Below are 24,062 nucleotides of genomic sequence, written 5' to 3'. Positions count from 1 at the left end.
ACTCTTTCCTGCCTATGCAGGGGGTCGGACTCAATGATCTATTGAGGTCCCTTCTGACCCTAGCATCTATGAATCTTACCAGCTCTCTACACTGCAGGCTGTCTTTTCACTGCCTACGTGCTGCGCTGTGACTGCCTGCAGTATGGGCATTTATTGGCCCAATTATCGGCCACTTAAGGCCAATATCCAGTATAGATAATTTTCTTTATATTGGTACCGATCCAATATCGGACCGATGTATTGGTGCACCTCTACTAGATACAGCCCGTGGGACATGTTTTTGCCCACCCCTGCTGTAAAGGCTGCCTGTGTTCATGCTGCCATCTGATCGACTTATGCTAGAGATGCTTTCTTCCTGCCATAGTGAGTTCAGAGGTTAACGTTATATAAATGCATTTCAATCCATTTCCCTTTTTGTTTAAATAACTTTGTGGAACACCTTCTGGGAACTGGCAAACAAGCAGTTAACTGGGTTTGCCTCTCCATGAGATGGTCTTCTGAACATCTGTCAAATCTACTTTTGAGGTCACATATTCCTAAGGTCACATTTGCAAAGGTGTTTCAGTGCCTAAGGGTGCAGGACACCTGGTGAAGGGGTCACTAAAGCCTGGAGAGTTACATGGTGCACCAAAACTAAAAACCTGATAAACCAGGGGAATAGTGTGTGGGGATGTGTGGGTGTGAGATTACGTGTTCTCTCTATGTTCCAAGTTTCCCATCCATATAGGCAGTTCTTGGACTTACAGCACAATTTGTTTCTGAAAACCGCGTCAAGTTGAAACGTCGTAACTCGGAACTGATTTTCCCATTGGAACAATGTTATAAATGGGGGGTTGGTTCCTGAACTAAGGCCCAATACCCTATTTTCACCAAAAATAACCCAGAATTTTGTACTCAATCAATTATAGACAAGTAATGTAGCTACATTAATATATTTTATATTGTAAATAGCAATCATAATGATTTGGAAGGACTTTTTTGAGGTGACTTTGCTGGACTTCTTGAAGAGCTCTTGGTTGGACCTTTTGAAGGGTTCTTGTCTGGAGTCTTTTTCAAGAGTCTTGTCTGCAGGTTTTTCTGGAGCCTTGTCTGCTTTCTTAAAGAAAGTGTCCAAGGAAGTTTGGACAGATGTTCTCCAGGGAGATGGACAACATAGCGAACTTGTTCGCAGGTGTGGCGCGGTGTCAGATCAAGTGTCGTAAAGTCGAAAGTGACGTCAGAAAGTTGAAACGGGATGTCAATTTATAAACGTCGTAAGTGCCGTTCGTTGTAATTCGAAACGTCTTAAGTCAAGGACTGCCTGTATAATCAAGGGGTCACAGAGGTATACCATGGAGTTCTACCACCGTGGAGAGATTTGTGCTTCTGATATAGTTGTTTGCTAGTCTGAATCCATCAGTGAGTATTTTCAAACGTAGGGGGCATGTGCTTGGTCTGGGAGAGGCACAGGAGAGAAGAGAAAGTTCACAGTTGGTCTCTGGCCAGTTAAATCAGTTTGTAATTATGGGTCTGTGCACCTTTGCTGTCTTGGAATGGGGAGCGATGCCTTCTGTCCCACACCATCACGCACACTTTTCTCTGGGTTCCACGTAGGTAGGATCTCAAGCCTGGTCCAGAATCCCAGCCTGTGTGTGCAGCAGTGTAGCCTGTTTATGCATCTTCTTACCTGTAGCCCTGTTCTGTCTCCATGAAGCAAGGGTACTCACTAGCCCACTCAAGGACCACTTGTCGCAATACCTTAACAGGCTTCTTCCCACCAGCTCCAGGCTCTCCACCTTCCCCTGCAGCCTCTCCTAATCCAGGGAGAATTAGAACATACCTCTGAAGCAGGGATGGGCAAAATGTGGCCTGTGGGCCGGATGTGGCCCACCAGGCCATTCTGTCCAGCCCACAGGGCCCCTAAAAAATTTAGAAAATTAATATTTATCTGCCCCTGCTGCCTGTCATGTGGCCCTCAATGGCTTGCCAAAACTCAGTAAGCAGCCCTCCGCCCAAAATAATTGCCCGCCCGTGCTCTAAAGGCAGGTTTCCTCTGTCTTTCAGAACCTCTTCCTCCTCTTCTTCAGGAGGAGACAGCAACTTTGTGGACAAGATGAAAAAGACGGTAAGGTAGTTCCTTTCTCTACTCTGACATGAAATGGGATGGGTTGTTCCTGTCTAATGGGTGTGGAGGGAACAGAATCTCTCCTTCTCCCCCAGTGAGAATTGCCTTCAGTGAGTCCTGCCAACAGGGAGTTGTGCGAGTGATTGGCCCTCTGTACCAGGTGGGAAGCAGGAAACTCTTTGCTGCTGAACTGGTTGGCTGGGATTTAGACTTGGGTCTGCCACTGACAAACATCTTCAGGACCAGACATCTGGGAGGATGGACAAATTTAAATAAGAAGGAGGAAGAGGTTAGAGCAGTCTGATGGTATTTTTTTCTTGCCAGGTGGAGGAAATTTATTTTTTGTATAAAAGAAAAGATAATTTAGAAGAGTATTAGTCAAGAAAGAGGAGTGCCAGATGAAATCAGAGTAGGAGGAAGATGTGGGAGGCCTGAAACTTATTGATCATTATTTATGGAAGAGCCAATGTGTGCTGGGCACTTTTCAAAAGCTTCCAAAATGTCCTTAAAAAAAGCTTGCTCTTGCCTCCCCTTAAAGAAGTTGCTTTCCCAGCATGACAGATTCTATGAATGGATGTGTAACATCCTTCACTGAAACTCTGCAGTGACAATCATTAGCCTTCCAGTTCCCCAGGGAGTAGGCTGCTGCTATCCCTGCTGCACAAGTAGGAGCACCAAAGCATAGATATTGCCATCCCAGGTTTGCACCAGAACCAGGAATACAATCCAGGTTTCCTGACACCCAGTCATTTCCCTTAACCAATCCATCCAATGTTAACCTTCCCTTAATACAACGTCAACATTGTATTTTCTCCCGACCCCTAATTACTGCCCAGATTAGCATTTTGTATGTAATTATATTTCACTTTCTTTTCAGGGGCGAAACATAGTGGTATTCTATGGCTCCCAGACTGGGACAGCAGAGGAGTTTGCCAACCGTCTTTCCAAAGATGCCCATCGTTATGGTATGAGGGGCCTCGGAGCTGATCCAGAGGAGTATGACTTGGTAAATCAGATGAGACCTCACTGTGTGCAGCACCTATAACAGACTAGAATTATGTACAAGAGAAAAACTCTTCCTTCTGTGCCAAAAGCATGTGATCAGTGTCAGTGGCCAGTGCTGGAACTGAGCTAGAGAGAGATAAGTTAGTTGACAAAAGAGAGGATGAATTGTTGGCAATTTCTCATGGTACCATGTAACTGTGAGCCCTGAAAGATACAGGACAGAGAAGAATGTGACCAAGAACCCATCTGTGCTAGTCGAATCTAGGGCCCAATTGGCTGGTGTGAGTAACCCTGTAGGCATGAACTTGTGGTGGCTCCCTGCTTTAGAGGTCTGTTCCAGTGGCTCAGTTATGAACTAAGCCAGGCTTATATTGGCTTTATAGCACAGTGATCAGAGCTCTGTTCTTACTTTGAACAGGAGATTGGATGAATTTTGAGGTTTCTTCTAACCCTGTTTATGAGGTTTAGGCTCCCTCCTCTCCCTCCACCCCAGCTGCCAGATCTCTTTTGCTGGGGGTGAGGGGGAGACTTGACCAATGATTTGGCCCCTTGAGCAGTTTGGAAAAATTAAAATTGCTGTCACTCCAGAAGTAAGCTGCTTTTTAATGGTAGTAATACATGGTTTGTAATATGTTTTAGGGTCCTTGTGGATAGAAAGCGCCAGGTATGTTCAAGGACTTTTATTTCTTTGGCTTTGTTTTCTAGTCTGATCTGAGCCGCCTCTCTGAGATTGACAATTCCTTGGCTGTGTTCTGCATGGCCACATATGGAGAGGGTGACCCCACGGACAATGCCCAAGACTTCTATGATTGGCTGCAGGAGGCTGATGTGGACTTGTCTGGTGTCAAGTATGCAGTAAGTAACTGCTTTACTGCTTATGTCTTATTTATGCATGACCCCTCCTCCCACCCGCAAGCCTTACCACATAGTTGCCCAAGACAGACTTGAACCAATAGGTCGGTGTGCAATCGGAATTTTTATGCCTGGCATTCATAACTTGCATGCCTGTGTCACGCACAAATCTAGGTAGTATGCGCTGCGCACACGGCAACAAACGTGGCTCTGCGTGCTTTAAATAAGTATGTCAGGTCTCCTACCTGAATCTCTAAATTATGAAGCATAATTGGGCCCCATCTTCTGCAGACAACCTCTCACTTGCATTTGAACATGGAGGCTGTTACCTGAGTTCCAAGTATCTGTTGTTGTTCATCAGGCTAATTAGACACTATTAGGTCAGATAATCTGCAAATTAGATCTCTCCAAGAGATGTATGTTCCTTCTCTATACTTAAATTTAATAATTGGATGAGATGATGCCACCCCACCTAACTCCCCAGCTAATAATCCTTTGCCAGAGTTCCATTCCATGTTCTGTATGTTTAGCCCCTTTGGCTATATGACTCCTATGCTGTCCCTTCCAAAGCAGATGCTGGATTAGAAGGGATACTAGTTCTTGATGCTGATGGAGAAGCAGACCCAAGTACTGTATTTGTCCCCAGAAAAGGCATAACACCGGGGAGATGAGTGCCAGCTGCACTGAAGCTGTCCCGCCAACTTGCTCAAACCATGGCTTATGGGAGGTGTTGATACTCCATGAACAGCACACCAGACTGGGACTTAGACCTGGATTTTCTTCCTCACCCTGCCATCGGTCCATTGGGTGGCTGGGGATAGCAACACTAGCTTTTTTTTTTTTTTTTTATAAAACACTTTGAGACCTACTGATAAAAAGTGCTATGTATGAGTGGGCTAGTGGTATTAATGATAACATGATTTAATGGTGGCAGGACTGGCTGCATGCATTATGGCCTGGGCTGCCTCCACCCCCACTTGGCTCAGACGGGGCTGAGGGACCTATGGGGGGCCAGATAAAATCCCTTGGCAGGCTGGATCTGTATTTTGCCCACTCCTGTCTCAAGGCCTGGCTATGGTAGTGGTTCTTTTGCATAATGGTTCTATTACCCACATGCTTGGGCTTGGATTTTGGCCCTCAGCTCACCTCACACAATGGTAAATAGCCATCAGAAGGTAAGAGCTTTTGATTGTTGTGGACCTGGGTGGAGTGTGAACTAGCAAACTAAGAAAGGTTGGAAGTTCTTTGTGGCCAGGAGCTCCCTAGCCAGCCAAGCCTTGGTAAGCAGAGATCCCTCCCCTCCTTCCTTTTTGAGCTCTTGAGACCTATTAACTTTATAATCTTTCTGTGGTGTTAGAGCTGTTGCATTAATTCATTAGCTGTACCTCAATGAACAAAGTGTAAATCTCTTCCAGGTGTTTGGACTTGGAAACAAGACTTACGAGCACTTCAACGCAATGGGGAAGTACGTGGACAAGAGACTGGAGCAGCTCGGAGCCCAGCGAATCTTTGAGCTTGGGTTGGGTGATGATGATGGGAAGTAAGTAGACAGAGGCAAATGGGTCATTTTTGGACAGCTTGCAGTGAGTCTTGCACTGTAGACATGCACTCGTGGGAGGGGCAGACCACAGGTGCTTGCTTCAGTTATTGTGGGGGATCTTGGTTTACATAACTCACTGATGTGTGTCAAATGTACCTGGCCATGGTTTGTTGGGACCTGGTGTGTGTGCCTCTCAGATTCAGAAGGCAGGGCAGGGCAGTACTGTCTCTTAGGTGCTTCCATGCCCTGCCCTCTGTCCTGATATGCGAGTGTCCCTTATCCTCTGATTGACTTTACATACACTGGTTTGATCATGCCTGGGATTCTCTCAGCAGATGGGAACCTGCACAAGCTCTGTGATTGCCTTGTCTGGTTGTACTCTGAAATTAAATATGTTAAATAAATTAGTGGCAATGTGGAACCTCTGAACTTTTCAAGTTAGGCTTGCCTGCAGTCTTTCAACCTAGGCTTGAAGTTCTGTTAATGGGGTCAAAACTGGCTGGGGAACAGCAGAGTTAAAAGAACAGGTGCAGTATGTTCCCATCTATGCCACTGTGCTCTTATAACCCTTCCTGGGGTCCAGTGTAAGGGACTAAGAAGGGTTAACTGAACTGCAGTTGACCCCACATTTCCTGATGTCCCATGTTGCTAGGTGAGTCAGTGAGGATAGTGTGAAAAATGAACATCCTTGGATCAGCTGTGTCCGAATAAGAGTTTCATCCCAGCTCCCTGATCACTTTTGTGAACAAAATGAGGGTGGAAGAAATTAGAATGGGTGGAAGAGTAATGTTTTATGGTGTTGCTGTGGAAACACTCCTCTCCTGCATCTCTCTGTGACAGGACAGTAAATCTCTTTCCATTTTTCCTGCACAGCCTGGAAGAAGATTTCATTACTTGGCGTGAGCAGTTTTGGCCAGCAGTTTGTGAGCACTTTGGCGTGGAAGCTACAGGAGATGAGTCCAGGTGAGCATGGCAGCCGAGGAGGTATTAGCATGGTTTCTTGCAGCAGTCCCAAGTGAAGAGTGGTCTTCTGCCATCTGGACCCTATTCAGGCCTGAGATGGTGTTTCAAAGAGCAACTCTATGCAAACCCACCTTACTGAGATTGAAAAATAGTGGGGAGATGCATCCTTTTAAGTGACTGCATTCACTTAAATAAATTTTAGATTCAGTTCAAACAGGTCCCCACATCCTACTTCCCAAGCTTAGAAATAAGTTCAAACTCTGAACTTGGTGGCTCTGTTGCCAATGGTTGATTTGTGCTGAGTTCTCTGCTTCGTGGCACCACACACTTAATAACCAGCTGTCTAGTAAAAACAAAAAAATCCCTGCTGACACTTTAGTTCTCTGGCCTCCCTCTCATCTGTCTCCCAGCTGCAATGCCATTCCTAATTGCATTATCAGTCTGATATAACAACACAACATCTGCCTTTGAGTGTCAAGTGCCAGCCTGTCACACTGCCTCACTGATTTCTATCCATGTATATTATCTGTCAGAACAAATCTGAAAACACTTTGCTGCAGGCCCCCTTGTACACAATAGTCTTAAACCTTCCTGAAACCCACAGAAAGGAGAGTTGTGTGAGCAATTGTCTCTCTGCCTGGGCAAACTTCTGGTTCCGGTAGGTGTCTATCTTATGGCATCAGCAGAAAGATCTCATTCCTTAGAGGTTTCCAAGAAGAAGTTGGTAGGCATTTGTCTGAGGAACGGCAAATCCTGCATCTGTGCAGGTGGCTGGTCTAGATGTCCCTTGAAGTCCCCTCCAGCCTGTGAGTATGATTTAATCATGCAGGGAGCCTGAAGCTCAGTGTGATCAGGATGGGACTGTCATTAAAGTTAAAACCATTAAAGTTACATTTGGATGCTTATCTTTCTGGGATCCTTTGACCCTAGCTGACTTCCTGCCCCTTGGGCAGGGGGCTGGACCCGATGATCTTACGAGGTCCCTTCCAGCTCTAATGTCTATGAAATCAATGAAAACCTATGCCTTGAACTCCATCCAGAGTAAAGCAGCAAGGAGAGCAGGAGTTTCAGCGCAGGTTAGTGGGGAATCAGATTGCCCAAGTCACATTACCTCAGCGGCTTTAGCTGGTGGATGAGCCCATTGTATTAGTCTGTCCACATGGTGTGGGCAGTCGGATCAACTTGGCTAAAAGCCTGGCCTTCCCGCAGCCAGTAGCTCTAGAACATGCTTGGATGAAGGAACAGAGGTTGATGTTATTTACTTAGATTTTTAAAAAGGCCTTTGACATAGTGTCACACCCAATTCTTATAAATAAACTAAGCGGTTGTAATGTAGATTATTACACAGTCCAGTGGGCAGAAGATTGACTCGTGGGTCATACCCAGAGAGTAGTAGTGGATGGGTTGGTTTCTACCTGGGGAAATGTGGACAGTGGAGTCCTCCAAGGCTCTGTCCTGGGACTGGTACTGTTCAATATCTTCATTAGTGACTTGGATGAGAGAGTAGAAAGCACCCTGTCCAAGTTTGCAGATGACACCAAACTATGGGGGAGGTAAACAAGCTAGAGGGCAGGGAGTGAATCCAGGCTGATTTGGACAGGCTGGGGAAGTGGACGGAACAGAATAGGATGCAGTTTAACAAAGATAAGTGCCATGTGTTGCACCTAGCGGGGAAGAATCATCAACACACTTATAGCCTGGGAGGTACCATACTGAGCAGCACAACGGTGGAGAGGGATCTCAGAGTTGTAGTCGACTCCAAAATGAACATGAGTCACCAGTGTGATGAAGCAATAAGTAAAGCTAACCACACTCTTTCTCTTTCTTGCATAAGTAGGTGCATCGCAAACAGGTCTAAGGAGGGGATACTTCCCCTGTATGTGACATTGGTCAGGCCACAGCTGGAGTATTGCATCCAGTTTTGGGTGCTGTGCTTCAAGAAGGATGTAGATAATGTGGAAAGGGCTCAGAGGAGGGCCACCCATCTGGTTAAAAGACCTATTGAGGGACCTGAATCTCTTCAGCCTCCGTAAGAGAAGGCTGAGAGGTGATCTTGTGGCCATCTACAAGCTCATCGGGGGGAACAGTAGGAAACAGGGGATACGATGCTTACCAGGATGCCCATCAGGGTAACTAGAAGCAATGGCCACAAACTGAAGAAGAACAAATTTAGATTGGACATCAGGAAAAAATTCTTTACAGTGAGGGTTGTCAAAATATGGAATACGCTTCTAAGGCAGGTGGTACTGTCCCCTTCCTTGGAGGTATTTAAGAGGAGATTGGACAAACACCTGGCTGGGGTCATCTGAACCCCTCATTCCTGCCCAGGGTAGGGGGTCAGACTCGATGGTCTAATAGGTCCCTTCTGACCCTAAAATCTATGAAAGCTATGAAACCTATGCTTCTGTCCAGGGTAAAGCTGCACAGCAGCTCCCTATCAACAGCAGCAGGACCCAAGGAAATGTACTTCTGTCTCCTCCACAGAGCTTTTCAGTAACCCAGTGAAATGCTTTGTTTCACTGGGGTTTTCTCAGAACCAGCTCATTCATAGATTGGAGTGTCAGGAACTCTGACACTACACAGTCCTCTCAGAGCTCAAGGAAAAGGATGTACCATGTGCAGTGCTGTTAGAGTGCAAGGGGGACCCTGACAGCATCTGTCAGAAGCCTCTCAAAGAGGCAGTACATCAAGACCATAGTGCATTGGAGCCATTCCCTCCCTAACTGGCACCACTGTCCCTCACTCTAAGGTCCAGTAGCACACACTATGATTGCTGTCAGACACAACTAGAAGTATCTCTGCAGAGGAGTCAGGGACTACGTGTGTAGTCAGCTTTGTGGTGCTTTGGGAAAAGGAAGCTTATATGCCAGCCAATGATGGTACCAGCTGCAACATATAGTGGAGGCCTTGAGTCTCCCAAGATTGTCAGCTGTTTTCTGTCAGTGCTAAATTAACTTGTATATGAAAAACAACTCATTGTTTATGATGGAATGCTGTAAAGCTTCTGCGTTCTCTGGCTGCTGTCACATTAATGTCCAGATCAGTTGGTTTCATCCTTTGACATACTCAAGGCCCCCTCCCGCCAGGAAAATGTCAGCTCTTAGTTTTCTCTTGGTTTTTGACTACAGAGAAATAGTAGAGCAATTCTTCTGTTGCAGAGAACTCACAAAGACTAAAACAGGTCAGGATACTTTTAACACTAGATTCCTATTTGAAATCTTTGGGTTTAACTCGTCAATCATATTTTTCATAGTTAACAGTGCTAACATTGTGTGGCATCCTGCAGCACTCCTGAAGGGATCTCAAGGCAGAGTGCCACAGCACTTTGGTTGAGAATCACTGGTCTAGATTTTAAATTTGGCAATCTTTACCCTGATCCACATCTAGTGTGGTGGGGTGTGTTGATGTCTCTGGCTACAAACAGTAACTCCAAAGCTGTCCCAGGGTTCTGTCCTTTGCAGTAGGAAGCTTAGGATTAGTTTCATAAATGAGTTTTTAAAGTAGATTGTAAGTACTGCCACATTTATTTTTGTACTCTAAAGCCAAGATAATGGCTTCCTTCCTTCTGCTCTTCCATCTCCTGTGAAGTTCATAAACTGGAAACATTTGTCCTACTGCCCAAAGCAAATGAACTTTGCATTGATTAACTGCCTGGAGCAAAGTTCTACAAAGTATGCTTGCTAATGAATCATAAAGGTTCCCAGGTTCATCAAAGTTCAGGACTTGGTAAACTGCATATTTTTTTCCTCCTTTGAAGCTTCCCTGGGTGGCTCTGACTGAAGTCTCTTCTGAATAAGCTGGGAATCCTTCCAGCTTACTGAGTGGTTTTTTTGAGTTGAGGCCTAGGTTTCCTAAGCCATTAGACTGAGGATTTCATGTCATGTCATGGGTGGCCTAAGCTGAACTAACGAACTAAATGCTAGAAAATGGATTGAGTCACTTCCTTCCGCAATAGTGCCTTCCTTGCATGGAGAACAGCAGTTTTGGTGGGGAGAATTGGGCGGGTGGCTAGATCCGGCAAAGCAGATACTCTGGGGTCTGGACCAAATCCTGTGATTCACACTTGCTTCCTTTCTTTTTGCCCCCCCCAGCATTCGTCAGTATGAGTTGGTTGTCCACACAGATATGAACATGAACAAAGTCTACACTGGGGAGATGGGCCGGCTCAAGAGCTACGAGAGCCAGAAACCGTGAGTACCAGACAATTCCAGGCAGCTTTGGCAAAGAGTGGTCAGGATAGAAATGTCAAGGACTGTGTCATACAAAGGATTGTGCTAAACGCTGTGCAGAAACTTCTTCCTCCAGCACAGCCTTCTTAACCCCGCACCACTAGTGGCAAGAAGGCTACAAACTACATGTTTCTTGGGACAGAGAGTCTCTCTTATGTGTACAGCACGTAATACAGTGGAGCCCTGATCCCTGAATGGACACTATGGCCATTATCCCAATAATAAGAAATAACAATATATTAATGAAAGGTTGGCTGGATATGCTCTGGTGGGTTTCTGCCTGCTCGTTCAGGCTGTGCATTTGGGATTGCAGTGGGACCCTGCATTACCACATAAAAACACTACTGTCACTAGCACCCCTGTGCCCATGTGGGCTCTGTACCTTAAGTTGTGGATACAGGTCTTTTTGGCAGACACAGAGTAAGCCCTGTTATTTGACTGTGTGGCTGCAAAACACCATGGTTGATATTAAAAAATAAAATTACCATCCTGTGGTTGAGGCAGCTGGCTTTTCCTCTAAGCTCTGGGACTTGTGTAGCTTCAGTAGTTTATTCAAGGGCCACCTTGAGCTTCAGAGAAAGATTGCAATGAAGGTGAAGAGATTTTTGGTTTATGCAGAACTTGGAGTAGGTCTATTTGGGATGGGCATCATTGCCGTCATGCTTTCACAATTGGGAAAAGAAGGATCCAAAGAAGGGATGACAGTCCTTGAGGTTAGGATGATCTTGTAGCATCAACAGTGCAGTTGGAACATGGCTTGAGGTATTTTGGATTTATTTCACCTTTCCTTAATGGTGAATACATTGGGGAGGTTAGAGCAAAGCCCAACAGAAAGGCTCAGTTGGAAACAGAGATCTGAGACAGCTGTTTGCAGATATAGTGGGATGCTTCTGAAGGGCAAAGGGATGAAATACTCCCTTCAGTCCTTAATAAAAGTAATAAGGTTCAGCTGTAGCAAGGGAAACTTAGGATCGGTGTCAGGAATAACTGTAAGACTAGGCTGCCAAGGTGGGCTCCCTGATTGGCTAGTCATAGTCAGCATGACTGGATGCTCTTTCCTTGGGGTGAAATCAGTCCTGGCAAACTGTAGGGGGGGAGGAGTGTGGAGGGTGGCTGTTTCGCCTGATCCTGTGATCTGGGCAGATCATTCAACCTCTCTGCCATGGTTACATATATATAAATGAGCCTAACAGCAATTGTGCTGTGCCTGGGCAGCATTGGGAGGGTCAGTACATTCCATCCGGAGTGTGAGGTGGGCAGATACTGGTAATGGGGGCTATATAATTACCTCAGATTGGGACTGAGGGTGTAAGGGGGAAGCTGCCTAATTGTTATCCTTCTCAGATGCCCTTCTGGGAGTAGTTGCTGAAAGGAAGTCCCAGGATGATGGCCATAAGGGATTCAGTGTTCTGTGGGTTTCCTCTGCAAGCAGGTGGCCACTCAGGAAGGCAGGACGCAGTGCCACTCCTGCTCGGGAAGCATCGTAACAAATGCTTTTGCATAAGCCGAGTGCATGTTGCAACATCTCTTCATGCCTACTCCCACAGGGTGTTTAGATATCGTCACTAATTTGCAGAGAGATAGTGATCAGCAACCACTGGTACATGAGCAGGGAGACTGAAACTCACTCAAGGTGAAAAGTCAGGGCCCGTGTTTTCTATGAGGCATCCCTCCATGTTAACCTTCAGCAGGCTGGCCTCTCGGGCTGTGTTCCAGCAGAGGAGTCACCTGATGCAGGGGGAGGGGGTGCGGGTTCTTTCCGAGAGGGCACCCACCCTGCCTGGACTTATCCTCAGTGATATTGATAGTTCATGTTGTCTCGCGTGCTGCTCTGGTCTCAGTAATGCCAGCTTGCCTTCTGTGAAACTCCAGAGGCTGGCATGTAATACTCTTTATGGGTGAAAGGTCTTGGACTCTGGTTTCTCTCTCCTGCTAGCTGCAGGGGTCTTGAAATCCGTGGACTAGAAAAAGTCTGTCAGGCAAGAAGGAATTGAAATCTAGCACACTTGGGGTCTTCTTTGTAACCAGTGCACATCTGAGAGGGGGAGCAGAACTGTGTTCAAGACACCAGACTGGGATTTGGGAGATCAGGGCTGCATTCTCATTGGCTGGATGGCCTCTGCAGAAACTGTCCCCACTGCTCTCTATGCCTGTTTCCTTCTCCTTCCTCCTTCCTTCTCCTTCCAGGGAGTTATGGCTAAATTAGTTAACACATGAGGTCAGATGCTCTGGAGATACATGCTATGAAAATACCTGTAACTGGATGGGAGAAGATTGCTTAGTTTTGTGCTGTGAGTGAGGACTAGCTGCTGTGTTTTATTTTGAATGAATTGTACTGTCAAAGTTGTGTTCCCTTAGGAAATGACTGAAGCTTTCAGGAATCACTTGCAATTGAGGTGTATCTACAGAAAGATTAGATTTGTTACATTAATCTAAACCAGATGAAGACTTCTAGACCTGTCAATACCTTTATCCCAGGCAGCCTTGTTTTCATCTTCTGTGACTTGGTAGCAGAGTTACAGCAGTCAACTAGGGAGTGTTGGGAGGTGTGATGACCTGTAGCCTTTCTGTATAGGAGAAGGGGCTTTAGGGGCTCAGATGGATACAGTTTAAGAACTTTGACAGGTTTTACTGCTCTTGCCAAAGCCAGCCAGCTGTTTCGCTGGGTTTGAAGTCATCAGTTGACTTCTCCATACTCTGGGATATGAGTACTGTAAAGTCCACTTGTAAGTGAAGTCCATTGTTCCTTCTAGCCCGTTTGATGCGAAGAACCCTTTCCTGGCACCTGTGACCAAGAACAGAAAACTGAACCAGGGTGGAGAGAGACACCTCATGCATTTGGAGCTGGATATCTCAGGTTCCAAAGTCAGGTACTCCTTCCTGAAAAATGGGCTCCTGGGATTGGGAAGGGGTGGGCAGCACCATAGCAGAAGCTTTGGGAAACTGTATGCTTGACTCATCCAGAGCTTTAGAAAGGATGTTTTCTATTGCCTTTACCTCGGTGCCAAGGGTATATGCAGTCTCCTTTTGTGGGGTGAGGTTGTTTTTGGAAACTAGGGTAATTTTGCTATGTTGAATTTTGCTTTTTCTGCAAAGTAGTTTTCTCCCGGTTTGAGTACCATGTTACATCATCACAGAACAGCCACTGTGTTCTACTTGAGGGGGACAGGTGTTTCTGTAAGCACTTTACAGTCCCAGTGGGTATCGATTAGTCTAATGTGGTGATGCAAGCGTACAGAATTACCTCTATTTAACTGCAGAACTAAGCCCACGGCAAAGGATGCGTGTATATGTAAGTGAGAAATATCAAGAGAGCAAGCTCCTGCAAAGGCACCTTTTGGGATTCATTATTCTACAGTGGCATTTAGTGCACATACACAGAAGAAATTAGCTGTTGGCTCCCTTTTCTCCCTTCAGCAGAAACAAGCACTGTGTGGCTCCCTGACCCCTCCAGGTGGATGCAAGTAGCAGTTCAGTATAGACTGGAAAGGACACTGTCTGCATATTACACTTCACTCTCCCCTCCTAGCTGACTTAATCGGGCCTATTTTATTTGATGTGAGCCAGCGCCAGAGCTACATATAATATATCCTTTTTACCCTCTCCAGGTATGAATCTGGGGACCATGTTGCCGTCTACCCAGCCAATGACTCAACGTTAGTGAACCAGATTGGTGAGATTCTGGGAGCAGACCTGGATACAATCATGTCCTTAAACAATCTGGATGGTGAGTGATGCCACTGAGATCAGTCCTTTGGCAGACTATTGAACAAGTGTTCCTCTTTCTGTGCTTGTGCTGTAAGGGTGCCCCTCATATGAGACCAACTGATGAGCTGCTTTTGACAGTATTTATACCCTCATGCCTGTATTTTTCCACAGAGGGATCTTTTTATTTAATCTGTATCATCCACCCTTTGACCTTTGAATTGCTGGAGTGAATTTGCTCCTCCTACCTTTCCCCCAGGGCCAGAGTATGGTGTTCCTTTCAGGAACAGGAATTGTCTTTTGTTTTGTACAGTGCATAACACAAAGGAGCTTTGGTTCATGCCTGGGGGTCCTGGAGATCATCACAGTCCAAACAATGGGTATTTCTGTTCCATGAGGCCAAGTGCTTGATGTTCTTACACTTTGTCTTAGTTCAGTCTCCCAGATCCTGTAAAGCTGTTAGGAGGAGCCTAGGCTGTTTTGAGCTCTGCATAATCTTTAGCAGCCGTGGTCCAGAGCTCTCTTGTCATTACACAATCCGGGGAGGTCTGGTGTCAGTTGTATGCATCACAAATTATACAACCGACACGTCTGGAACTAAGAATACCAGGCTTACTCGACCTCCCAATTTGCACAATGATCCCCTTCCAGCACAATTAGAATATTAATTCCTTTATGCCCTTATATAATAACAGAAGGATTAGGTTCTATCTTGGAGTGTACTGAAATGCAAAGACAGGGCCCTTCGTGCCATATACTCTTCAGAAAGAATGTTCTTGGCAGTTAGCCAAGCCTCCAGCCTTTCTCTGCCCCTCTGCCAGCACACCAGCTTACAATAGTTACAGAACAGTAGCAGGGAGCAGTGGTGGCCCATGCATCTCCAGCGCCTGGGGGCCAATGCCTGCATTTGCCCTGGGACGGTCCGAGCAGGGTGCAGGTCCCAAGGCAAATCAGCCTGTGCAGGGCGCTGCCTCCTGCCCCATGACACTTCTGTGGGAGATTTAGCAGCGTGGCACACCAGCTGTGGGGGAAAGGGGGGCAGCTGGAATTTCCAGCCGGAACAGCAAAAGAAGCCCACAACCCGCTGGGCAGGTGGGTGGGCCACACAAAACATGGGAGGCCTTGGCCCCCTGCCCACCCCCATCGGTATGCCACTGGCAGGGAGTCTCCGGTGTGTGCACCCTTTCTACCTACAGTTCTCTCCTAATGCCAAGACTCCTTTGCAAATTGATTATTCAGAGGAGGAGGAGGAAGACGTTAGCCGTCAAAAGATTTCACGGGCAGCTGGGTAGTTACTCTAAGGCCTTGCTCTTGTTTTTGGCAGCTTACTTACATATTACTGAGCAAACTGCAGATCCCCGTCTGTAGCGCCCTCTCTGATCCACATTACAGTGCCATGAGGCTTGCTTGTGGCCCCTCCTGGTGTAAAGGCCTCTTTTCTTAGTGTATTGTACTGAATTAACTCCCATTTAGTTAGCTGCTGCTTAGTATTCCTGAGAGGTGAGTCATGGAGCATTCTTGCAGGTTATTAAAGGGTTAAATCAGGGGTGGGGAATTATTTGGGCTAGAGGGCCATTAAGGAGTTTTGGTGAGCTGTTGGGGGAGGGAGGGAGTTGCCAGTTGATACTATCTGGCCCTGGGCCCATCTGCCCTGCACCTGCTGCCAGGGATGCTGGGTGAGTGGGGTCTCCATGGAGACCAGACCAGGACCCCTGTGGGCAGGGTGCCCTCGGCCAGGTGGATGGGATGGGGCTGCAGGTGGGTGATGAGTGGTGTCTGGCAGCAGGATAGGCAGGTGGGGCCAGGATTGCAGGGTGGTGACAAGGTGGGGCAAGGGCCCCAGCCAGAGCCACAATTTGCTCCCCAAACATCCCTGGACGGTTGCTGGCTCCATGGGTAGGGACTGACTGCTGCCTGTGGAACTGGCGCCTGTTGCAGGAACATGCAGGTTGTGGATCATGGCTCTGCCCTTGGCCCTGGCCCTACACTCACTGCCCTGCAATCCTGGCCCCACCTGCCTGTCTCACTACTGGACACCACTCCTCACCTCCTTGTGGCCCCATCCCATTTGCCCAGTTGAGCGCACGCTGCCTGTGGAGGTCCCAGCTCAGTATCCATGGAGATCCTACCCACCTGTCCATCTGGTGGCCCTGGCAGTGGGGGTGTGGTGTGCCTGGGCAGCGGGACTGGGTCCAGTGGCAGCAGCAGAGGCACTGGCTGAAGTAGCTGGAAGTTTGAGGGCAGAGTGAGCTGCTGCTGAGGAAGTCAAGTCTGGCCACTGCTGCCCCTGCCCCACCACCGTGCCACCTGGTCTCACAGACAACAGGTCCTGGCGTACCTGAGAGCCATGCACAGGAATAGGGTGGGCTGTGCTCTGCTCCAGACAGCTCCTGCACACCTGGGGATGACGGGACCAACCACACATGCCATGGCCTGGGCTGCCCTCTTTGCCTGGACCAGGTGGAGCCAAGGGACCCACCACAAGCTGGATAGAATCACTTAGTGGTCCAGATCCAGCCTGCAGGTCATATTTTGCCTACCCCTAGGTTAAATACATACAGGGCTCCCTTTGAAAGTGCAAAATCTCAATGTAATGACAGAGAACCAGTGTCTTTTTGTAACCCAAACCATTAAAACATGCTTTATAAAGTCACTTTCCTTCACCATGCCTCTGTTACCCATTCTGTGAAATGGGGAGATGAGACTGATTACAGCTTTTGTGAAGTGCCTTGAGATCATAGAGTGAGAAGGCCCATCACAGACAGGGCTTTCTTACTGGCTGCTCAGCCTTCAGGGAGTCTGATTGTAGTGACTAAAACAGTAAAGAAGTATGGAGGAAAGCAGGCAGTAGAGTGGCCATAATGACTCCAGCTTTTCCATCTCTGCTATCTAGAATGTGCTGCTCTGCTCTTACAGGGTAGCCAAGAGGTCTGCTAGCGTGGGCTGACCTTGCAACAGGAGAACTGACCCATAGTCATCCACATGTGTAATCATCCTGTCCCAGTGTTTTGAGCTGTTATGCTAGTGGGTCGCTATGTAATGTCTTGTGCTGTGAAATCAGTTCCCCTGCAACACTTGGCCTTTCCTGCGTCATCTTTTTTGGCCTAGCACAACAGCTTGCGATGCCAACAGCACCTCTGATCTTCATCCTCCTCTCTTTTCTACAGAGGAATCCAATAAGAAGCATCCATTCCCTTGCCCCACCTCTTACCGCACAGCCCTGACCTACTACTTAGATATCACTAACCCGCCACGTACCAATGTCCTATATGAGCTGGCTCAGTATGCCACAGATGCCAATGAGCAGGATCGCCTCCGCAAAATGGCTTCCTCTGCTGCTGAGGGAAAGGTGAGTGCTGGGCTGTTCTCTTCATCCTGGGAGATAAAACTCAGTCCATTAGGCAGAAATAGCTTTGCCATGGGGCCTAGTCCTTGCTTTGCAACCCACTGTGTTTCTGATGAAGCTAAGAAGTGCCTTTAGATGAAAGGCTTGTCCACCTGAGCCTGTTACTATTTCCCTACTTCAAAAAGCTGCCCCTCAGGGTCCAAACAGAAAGAACCCTGTGTGAGGAGACCTAGCCACTGGTGTAAGGCCAGATGGTGGGGGGATGGACAGGCGACTTTGGGTGACTTTATCTTATTCTCTTGTATAACCCAGACCATGGCGTTTCACCTGTGTCTTGCTCTGGTCTATTCACCTGTAGGAGTTTTACCTTAGCTGGGTCGTTGATTCCAGGAGGAACATCTTAGCCATCCTACAGGACATGCCTTCTCTGCGACCACCCATTGACCACCTCTGTGAGCTGCTGCCACGCCTGCAGGCCCGTTATTACTCCATTGCCTCTTCCTCCAAGGTGAGTGCTCCCTCTCTACCTGGCTCATGTAGAAATGCTGAAGAGCCTGATTCCTGGCATGACTAATAGGCCTCAAAGCAAAGCCAAGGGATTCCTTTCTGCCACGCAGAAGTTCAGCAATCCTAGCAAATCCTTTCCCAGTAGTGCTTTTGGACATCTGTGGAGTCTCCTTAAGGGCTCATGTGAAGGCATAGGAATGAAATGCAGGGATTTCCCTTGGAAATGTATCTAGTATAGAAGTAGCTCTGTTTTGGCATTGTGACCAAGAATACCAGTCTGTGGTGTTTCACATAGGCTGCAGGGTTCTTGAGAAACTCAGGGTTTTTCCTCATCACTGCTGATCACACCATGCCACCATTGTGCTGTCAGCAGCTCTGCTGTCACTGCTATCAGGCTGTGCTTTTATAGCTTGGGAGTAAGATGGAATTCCAAAGAGGAATATTATTTGTCTCATGGGTTCTCATCTCAAGAGCTGAAGATGGAGCACAGCCACCCTAAAGGAATGAGGAACAGCCATTCTAGAGCATCCAACTGCATTTCTTGTGTACCAGAGTTAAGGGGCAGCTGAAATTCAGCCTTGTTCTAATTTTATTTCAGTTGCACATGCGCTGCCTTGTACTAGTTGGCTAATGAAAAAGGAAAGGCAGAATCTAAAATTCTATTAACTGTAATTCAGAGAGAAACAGATGAATACCTTGGCACAGGGATCTGACATGGGGCATGGATAAAGGAGCATGTCCTAGGTAACTCCTCCACAAATCATGATGTCATTTGAAACCAGTCCCAGCTTTCGCATGCAGGATCGTGTTTTCCACAAATTGGTCCCTTCTGTCCTCCAATAGGAAGACTAAATCCTGTCCCCATTCCTAATGTGGGAGGGAGGGAATGGCAGTAGCAAAACTTTTGAAGACTCCTTACTTACCCTGTACTGAAGGGAGAAACAGAGCCTGGGGTCTGGCAAGAGTCCCAGTTAGAAGGCATAGCAGACCTCTCATTGTGCAGTTTAGGCAGACTTGTCTGAGATGGTTTAGACAGGGATGATTCTGTCTTGAACAGGAGGAATTGGACAAAATGTGATCTCCTTGGGTCCCTAGAAGTCCCACGAATCTATGCAAGTTCTCTGCTGAGAATCTGAGAGCTGCTGACGAATAGTTGGTACACCAACATTACCATTATTGGCTTTTCTTCTCCTTTGGGTACCAGCAGTGGTGCATAAACAGGCAGCAGTTGACCATTTCCCTAAAGCTGATGGTGCTTTTGCTTCTCCCATTTAGGTTCACCCTAACTCCATCCACATCTGTGCTGTGACCGTAGAGTATGAGACCAAGACTGGCCGTCTGAACAAGGGAGTGGCCACCACCTGGCTGAAGAACAAGGTGCCTAATGAAAATGGGAACAAGTCCTTAGTGCCCATGTATGTCAGGAAGTCACAGTTCCGGTTGCCTTTCAAACCCAGCACACCTGTCATCATGATTGGGCCTGGGACTGGGATTGCCCCTTTCGTTGGCTTCATTCAAGAACGTGCCTGGCTGAAGCAGCAAGGTGAGCATGGAAAAAGCACAGTCTTTGTATTGGATCATCTGGTCCCAGGTCTGCCCCCAGGTGGCCATAGGTGGGGTGTATCACCTTGTCACTACCAGCAAACAGTGGAAATCTTCAGAACAAAATATCTCTTTGGGTTTCAGACCTGAGAACTTTATCCCAGTGCCTGTGGCTTGCTCCTGCTTGGGTTCCAAAGCTAGAGCTTTCCATGGCTCTCTTGTGGAGCTCATCACTGTAATACTTCATCCAAGATACACACCTCACCGTACCACACAGTCAGGAAAGGTTGAAGCAAGTCCCCTTTCTTTTCTCTGGGCCCAACAATGAGACAGCAGCTTGATTCCTGTAGCCATAGATGGTCCATGTTTGGGCTGCTGGGTTGTTACAGAAGCAATGCAGGAATATTGCTTCATTCCTTTGAATTAAAAATAAGAGCAGCATGGTGGGTATGAAAGAGGAAGGTGGTTGGGCAAGGAGGTATTTCACAACCATGATGCAAGGTCTTCAAGTGACCACACCAGGAAGTGGGAGAGAGCATGATGTGGTCAGCAGTGATTTCAGCTTGGTCTGCTGCCAGGCAGATGCTGTTCATTCTGTTGACTTCACTGAAGTCACACTGACTCAGTGATAGATGCTGTCAGACAATGCTCTTTTGGCAAAGTTTAGAATGCAGTTATGTGGCAGCTGGTGAGAAAACGCTGTCTGGGAGCAGGGATCCAACTAACTTCCTGTGGTCATGTTAGGACGGGAGGGGAGGGTACAGTGGTTAGGAACTACTAGGGGTCTCAGGTTCAATTCCCTGCTGTGCCATAAACTCTGCTTGTAACTTTGGCTAAGTTGCTTAGGCTCAGGTCCCCAAACAACAAAATGAGAATTAGGTGCTTAGATACCTCTTGTGGATCTGTCTCAGTTTCCCATTCACAAAATGGGGGTAGTACCACTAGCAAACGTCACTTGGATTGTCAGAACAAACACATCAGGCTGTGAGGTGCTTATATGCTCTGGTGATGGGGGTGGGATAAGTCACTTGACAGCCCTGGGGAGTCAGAAGAATGATGTAATGGCTACATGCTGTGTTCCAGGCAAGGAGGTTGGTGACACAGTGCTGTACTATGGCTGTCGCCATGAAAAAGAGGATTACCTCTACCAAGAGGAGCTCACCCAGTTCCACAAGGAGGGAGCCCTCACCCAGCTTAACGTCGCCTTCTCCAGGGACCAGGCTCAAAAGGTAACATCCAGCAAAGACTCCCAGTGCCTTCCTCCCCTTGGCTGAGCCTCAGGACAACTTTCCTCATCCACTGTGGGAGGCTTGGCTACATGTGCTGCCTCCAAACTGGAAGAGTTGAAAGGGGCAGGCAGGTGCCCCACTGCACCATCTTAAAGGAAGGACCATGCGAGCTGCGAGGCCTGCCCAGGCTATGCTCCACCTGGTGCCTGGTATCTCTGCTGCAGCAGTGGCCTGTGGCTTGTGCTTTAGAACAAGGCCCACACACCCTGTGTATAACGTGCCTGGCTGGTCGTTTAGTTTTGGGTTCTGTTCTGGAGGTCTGTGGGGAATGTCCCATAACCTCTCCTGATTCCCCAGAGTGCCATCTCTAAACCCAGCTTTCTCCGTGCTACCCTGTGGTTCAGCTGTTGGTGCAGGAGTGGGTTAGACATGCCCAGATCCTCTCTGTGGGTTTGGGGGTTTTCCTTCCCTAGTGGTGCTGCAGCCAACTGGGTGTGGTGTCTGGTACCTGGGCCTGCCCTCCTCTCCTTCCCTTTCTCAACTCAGCCTTTGTTTTCTGCCAGGTTTATGTTCAGCACTTATTGAAACAAAACAAAGAAGGTGTCTGGAAGCTGATCCATGAGGGAAATGCTCATATCTACGTGTGTGGGTAAGTCCCCTGGGGGTGGAGAGAGACCTGGGTTCCCAGACAGAACTCTTGCGGATTTAATAGTGCTACCATGGTTCCTGGCTGAGGTGGAGCCTGTCAGAGATTTTTGTATTGTAGCAACCTTGGATGATCAAGGGTGGTCTCTCTTCCCCTATCTAAGGAGAGAGAGTGTGCCTGGGTTGGTTTGAACAGACTGTACATAAACAAATAGATGGTCTGAGATTTAACTTGCAATGACTAGTAGCCAAAGGAGGCAGGGCAGAGGGACCACCCTGACAGGTCCTTGAACCAGAGGAGTGAGCAGAATTGGTCACATAGAAAGCTCCACAATGCAGTGGGACTGGGGCAATGCTACATGTTGTAGAATGCAGAGGCAGGTAACACAGCCAGCATGGATGTGCCTGTGAGCCTTCTGTTTCCATCCTAACCCGACGATCCCAAAATGTTGTACTCCCATCAACTGACAAGTGCTGGTTTGTTTTGAAAAGGCTGACTTGTGTCCTTGCAAAGCACATGCTGGTTTAGAGCTATCAAGAGGGGCCAGAAATCATTCAGAGCTGCTGTGGAAACTGTGTCAGGAAACAGAGCTCGTCTTTCAGTTGTGGAGCCAAAAAAGGCTGGGGAGAGGATAGCCAAGGACCTAGAGCAGAAGGGGTACACTCCCAGAGGGGCTGCATGGATGTCAGAGGTGTGACATGTTGTGAGGAATGGTGGCAGCTGCACAATGGATTCCTTTGGGGATTCCTGCCGTAGGCTTCTAATCCCAGAGGACTGAGACAGATGGTTTTACCAGGACATTGCACATTGATTTACTCAGTGGGGAACACTATTGTTTGCAGTGGCAGAGCATTGCCCAGTGCCCTTATCTACCCTGCTTTTTGCATGTGGCACAATATAGGGTGCTCCTAGTGTTGAGGGTTTGGTGCCTTGTGCATAAGGATTTGAGGTGGCAGTTTAGGGATTGGTCTCGATGGCTCAGGGGACCCCTCCCAGTCCCACGTTTTTTCTTTCCTTCCATGGCTAGGTTCACTCCTACCCAATGAATTGGGTTCCTTGGAACTCCCTGTGCTTATGAAGCAGGAACAAAGCCATCAAACTGTGCACAAAGCAAGGCTGGCTCAATATTGGGGGCGGGGTGTCAGGGGAGGTGGGGGAAGCTGGGCCTTGGAGTTATCCTGGGAGGACAGCTGGGCCCTTGCCACTGTGTCCACCTGTCCTGAGCATCACCTTGTCAGCATGGACTGACCCTGGGCTGTATAGTACCCTGCAGAAGTGTTGGGGGACACATAACAGTGCAAGGGGCTCCCAGTATGTTTCTTACTGCAGTGAGATAGCACAGCCTGAAGATCAGAGCAGCGCCCTGGGAGTCAGGACATGTCGATTCTGTTCCCTGCTTCCAGAACAAATCATGTAGATTCCCTGAGCAAGCTTCCCCTCAGTCTGCCTCTCTTTAGCCTCTTGGCTCTGTGGAGGCAAAGTCTTCGTAACCGTGTTTGAACAGCCCAAGCAGAACAAAACTTCCAGGCAGGACCACAGTACATATGTTGCTACTTTGGGAGGCTCCTTGCAGAAACATGAGGAGAAGAGCTGTCTAAGTGTTTCTGTCAGGAAGCGCCTTGCTGAGCTGGGGGGAAAGGATGGGGAACACACTGAAAGGAAGGGTAGAAGAACAGGTGTAGCAGAGGAAACTGAGCCAAAGTGTATATTTGAAAGAAAGCCCTTTCAGCTGCTCTGTGGGCTGATTGACAGTGTTGTTTGTTGATTTACTGTCTGCACCAGGTAGGCAGGCCAGGCCCTGCTCCTGGGAGTGGGTGCTGAACTGTATGTCAGAAGCTGGCTCTCTGAAGCAATAGGAATACCAGAGGCTAGCTGGGATATGCTTGGGGGGGGGAGCGGGTATTCTGGGGTAGGAAGAGAGGATGACTGCCAAGGGAGTAGGGCCAGGCTGGGGAAGCATTGTGATCTAGAGACTCTATGGAGGATGGGAGCATGGGCTCCCTAGCCACCGTCCTTAAGCTCTGCCACTGACTTACCAAATAGCCCTTGGCTCAGGAGGCCCCCTCCCCTCTCTGCCAGCTTCCCAGGATTGCCTTCCTAGGACAACCTAGGGATGCTTCTTGCCTTATGTAGGTGAGGGCCCCTGCACTGTAAGGACATTGGCTCTGTCTGCACTCATGCACACCCTGTCACACAGCAGCTGCCTGTGCAGTGTCCCTTTGAAGATGCCAGTCTGAAACTGAGCTCCTCAGACCTAAAACTACAGGGTTGGAAGAACCTCAGGGATCATCAGTCTGACACCCTGCACAGATGCAGGATTCATTGTTCCTAAGCCAACCCAGGCAGAGGCCTCTCCACCCTCTCCTCAAAAACCTCCAAGGCAAGAATTCACAA

General features: G+C 47.9%; 1 protein-coding gene across 2 annotated transcripts in view; it reads left to right on the top strand.

The window, feature by feature from the left end:
• Positions 1–24,062, top strand: part of LOC102381176 (NADPH--cytochrome P450 reductase) — a 65,637-nt gene that overhangs the window by 38,805 nt on the left and 2,770 nt on the right. For both annotated transcript variants that reach the window (XM_006033236.3, XM_025214983.1), the window contains exons 3-15: positions 2,044–2,104; positions 2,982–3,110; positions 3,815–3,964; positions 5,377–5,501; positions 6,375–6,464; positions 10,556–10,654; positions 13,447–13,563; positions 14,302–14,420; positions 17,566–17,747; positions 18,103–18,252; positions 19,527–19,794; positions 20,877–21,022; positions 21,586–21,671. In XM_006033236.3, coding sequence (XP_006033298.1) covers positions 2,044–2,104; positions 2,982–3,110; positions 3,815–3,964; positions 5,377–5,501; positions 6,375–6,464; positions 10,556–10,654; positions 13,447–13,563; positions 14,302–14,420; positions 17,566–17,747; positions 18,103–18,252; positions 19,527–19,794; positions 20,877–21,022; positions 21,586–21,671 — 1,722 coding nt within the window. The remainder of the gene's footprint in view (positions 1–2,043; positions 2,105–2,981; positions 3,111–3,814; positions 3,965–5,376; positions 5,502–6,374; positions 6,465–10,555; positions 10,655–13,446; positions 13,564–14,301; positions 14,421–17,565; positions 17,748–18,102; positions 18,253–19,526; positions 19,795–20,876; positions 21,023–21,585; positions 21,672–24,062) is intronic.

Source organism: Alligator sinensis, unplaced genomic scaffold, assembly GCF_000455745.1.
Source record: "Alligator sinensis unplaced genomic scaffold, ASM45574v1 scaffold1420_1, whole genome shotgun sequence".
Classification (NCBI taxonomy): domain Eukaryota; kingdom Metazoa; phylum Chordata; order Crocodylia; family Alligatoridae; genus Alligator; species Alligator sinensis.
The sequence above is the reverse complement of the archived record's forward strand: the minus strand, read 5'-3'. Positions and strand labels throughout refer to the sequence as shown.